Genomic DNA, 1,354 nt, shown 5'->3' with positions numbered 1-1,354 from the left:
GTATTTGGATTGTACATGAAGTTTAAGTAATTGTGCCTGGGCCAGGCACAACAAGACACAGAATTCTCTCGCCTACACGTATAGAGAATAGAGTTTGATTCTTGCTGTTCGCAGATGTATGAATTGAACGACACAAGATTGTAATCTTAGTATATAGATCAAGTTAAATGACATGAATTCAGATTGAACTTCCAAGGTGAGATATATCTTAGCACACACGGTCAAAACTATGGCATGAAAATTCAAAAAATAATTTGAGCTCCTTCAATATCAAGACAAATTTCAAGCTTTCAAGGGAAGCATTACTGACGAACATTATATTCCCAAGACGAATTTTATAATAAGTAGAAATTATAAGATGTCAGAACATCAACGTTTATCCTTGTTTTAACTAGGAATGCTTGCAGTAAAGCCAGCTTAGATGCACAAATTTATTTCAAGTTCATAATATTGTAGATGATGACTATATGAAATATTTTCCAATCCTTCCGATACATGTAACATTAAACAGCAAGCTTAAAGCTCACCATCCCACAGATCTTCAACAGTTTTGAATGAGCCGAACTTCTCATGGACAAACGAAGTACCTCGAAGTAGTCTTGCCTGCCAAGATAGGAAAAATGCATTTCATGAGAGCTGAAGGAGGAAAAGGCCTAAGTTCTCAAATTTTTGTTCGTTGTGTAGACAACGGTCTACACGTGAAGCATCTGGGCAAACATTTTAACATCAAAAACTTAATTGTTGGTGATGCTGTATAAATGTTTGAATGATATTGGTTAGTAAAGGAAGAAACATAATAGTTAAGGACAAACTGTAGGGGTTTCACATGATGGGGACGAATCATAAAATTTCTGAGAACTCTTTATCTAATTTCTAATTCTTCTCAGCTGTATTTGCAAAATGGATTGTTGCATTATTTATAGCTGGCCGTTAGAAGAAATATACCCATTAAATCTCAAAGGGTTTAATACAAATGACAATAACTTGCCTGATCAATTTCAGAGAACTTGGCAAATAAGTCATGGGGTATAAACCAATCAAAAACATCAAAGTTCTCCTTGATCCTTGATTCATGTGTGCTCTTGGGAAGTACACTATGCCCCATCTGTAAACCCCATCGAATGGCAACCTGTGCAGGTGTTTTACCCAATTTTTCTGCAGTAGTGACTATAACAGGATGTTTGATGACATCGCTTTTGAGCCATACCGTGCCAGGCGAGCCAAGTGGTGAATATCCCTTAAGAAAAATTAAAAGGTTAATCAAAATATAACAAATCAAAGATAAACCGATCTCCATTTGAACTTTGAATAGTGAACCAAGCAATTACAATCATCAAAATGAAGATATAACCCC

General features: G+C 35.7%; 1 protein-coding gene across 1 annotated transcript in view; it reads right to left on the bottom strand.

Moving 5' to 3' along the window:
• Positions 1–288: 288 nt before the first annotated feature.
• LOC111366233 (NADPH-dependent aldo-keto reductase, chloroplastic-like) overlaps positions 289–1,354 on the bottom strand; it is a 4,329-nt gene continuing 3,263 nt past the window's right edge. Inside the window, exons 6-7 of the mRNA XM_022986941.1 lie at positions 989–1,237; positions 289–603 (exon numbers count right to left, since the gene is read on the bottom strand). Coding sequence (XP_022842709.1) covers positions 517–603; positions 989–1,237 — 336 coding nt within the window. The 3' untranslated portion in view covers positions 289–516. The remainder of the gene's footprint in view (positions 604–988; positions 1,238–1,354) is intronic.

This window comes from Olea europaea, chromosome 17, assembly GCF_002742605.1.
Source record: "Olea europaea var. sylvestris chromosome 17, O_europaea_v1, whole genome shotgun sequence".
NCBI lineage: Eukaryota > Viridiplantae > Streptophyta > Magnoliopsida > Lamiales > Oleaceae > Olea > Olea europaea.
Note: the sequence above shows the minus strand (reverse complement) of the source record. Positions and strands in the feature narration are given on the sequence as shown.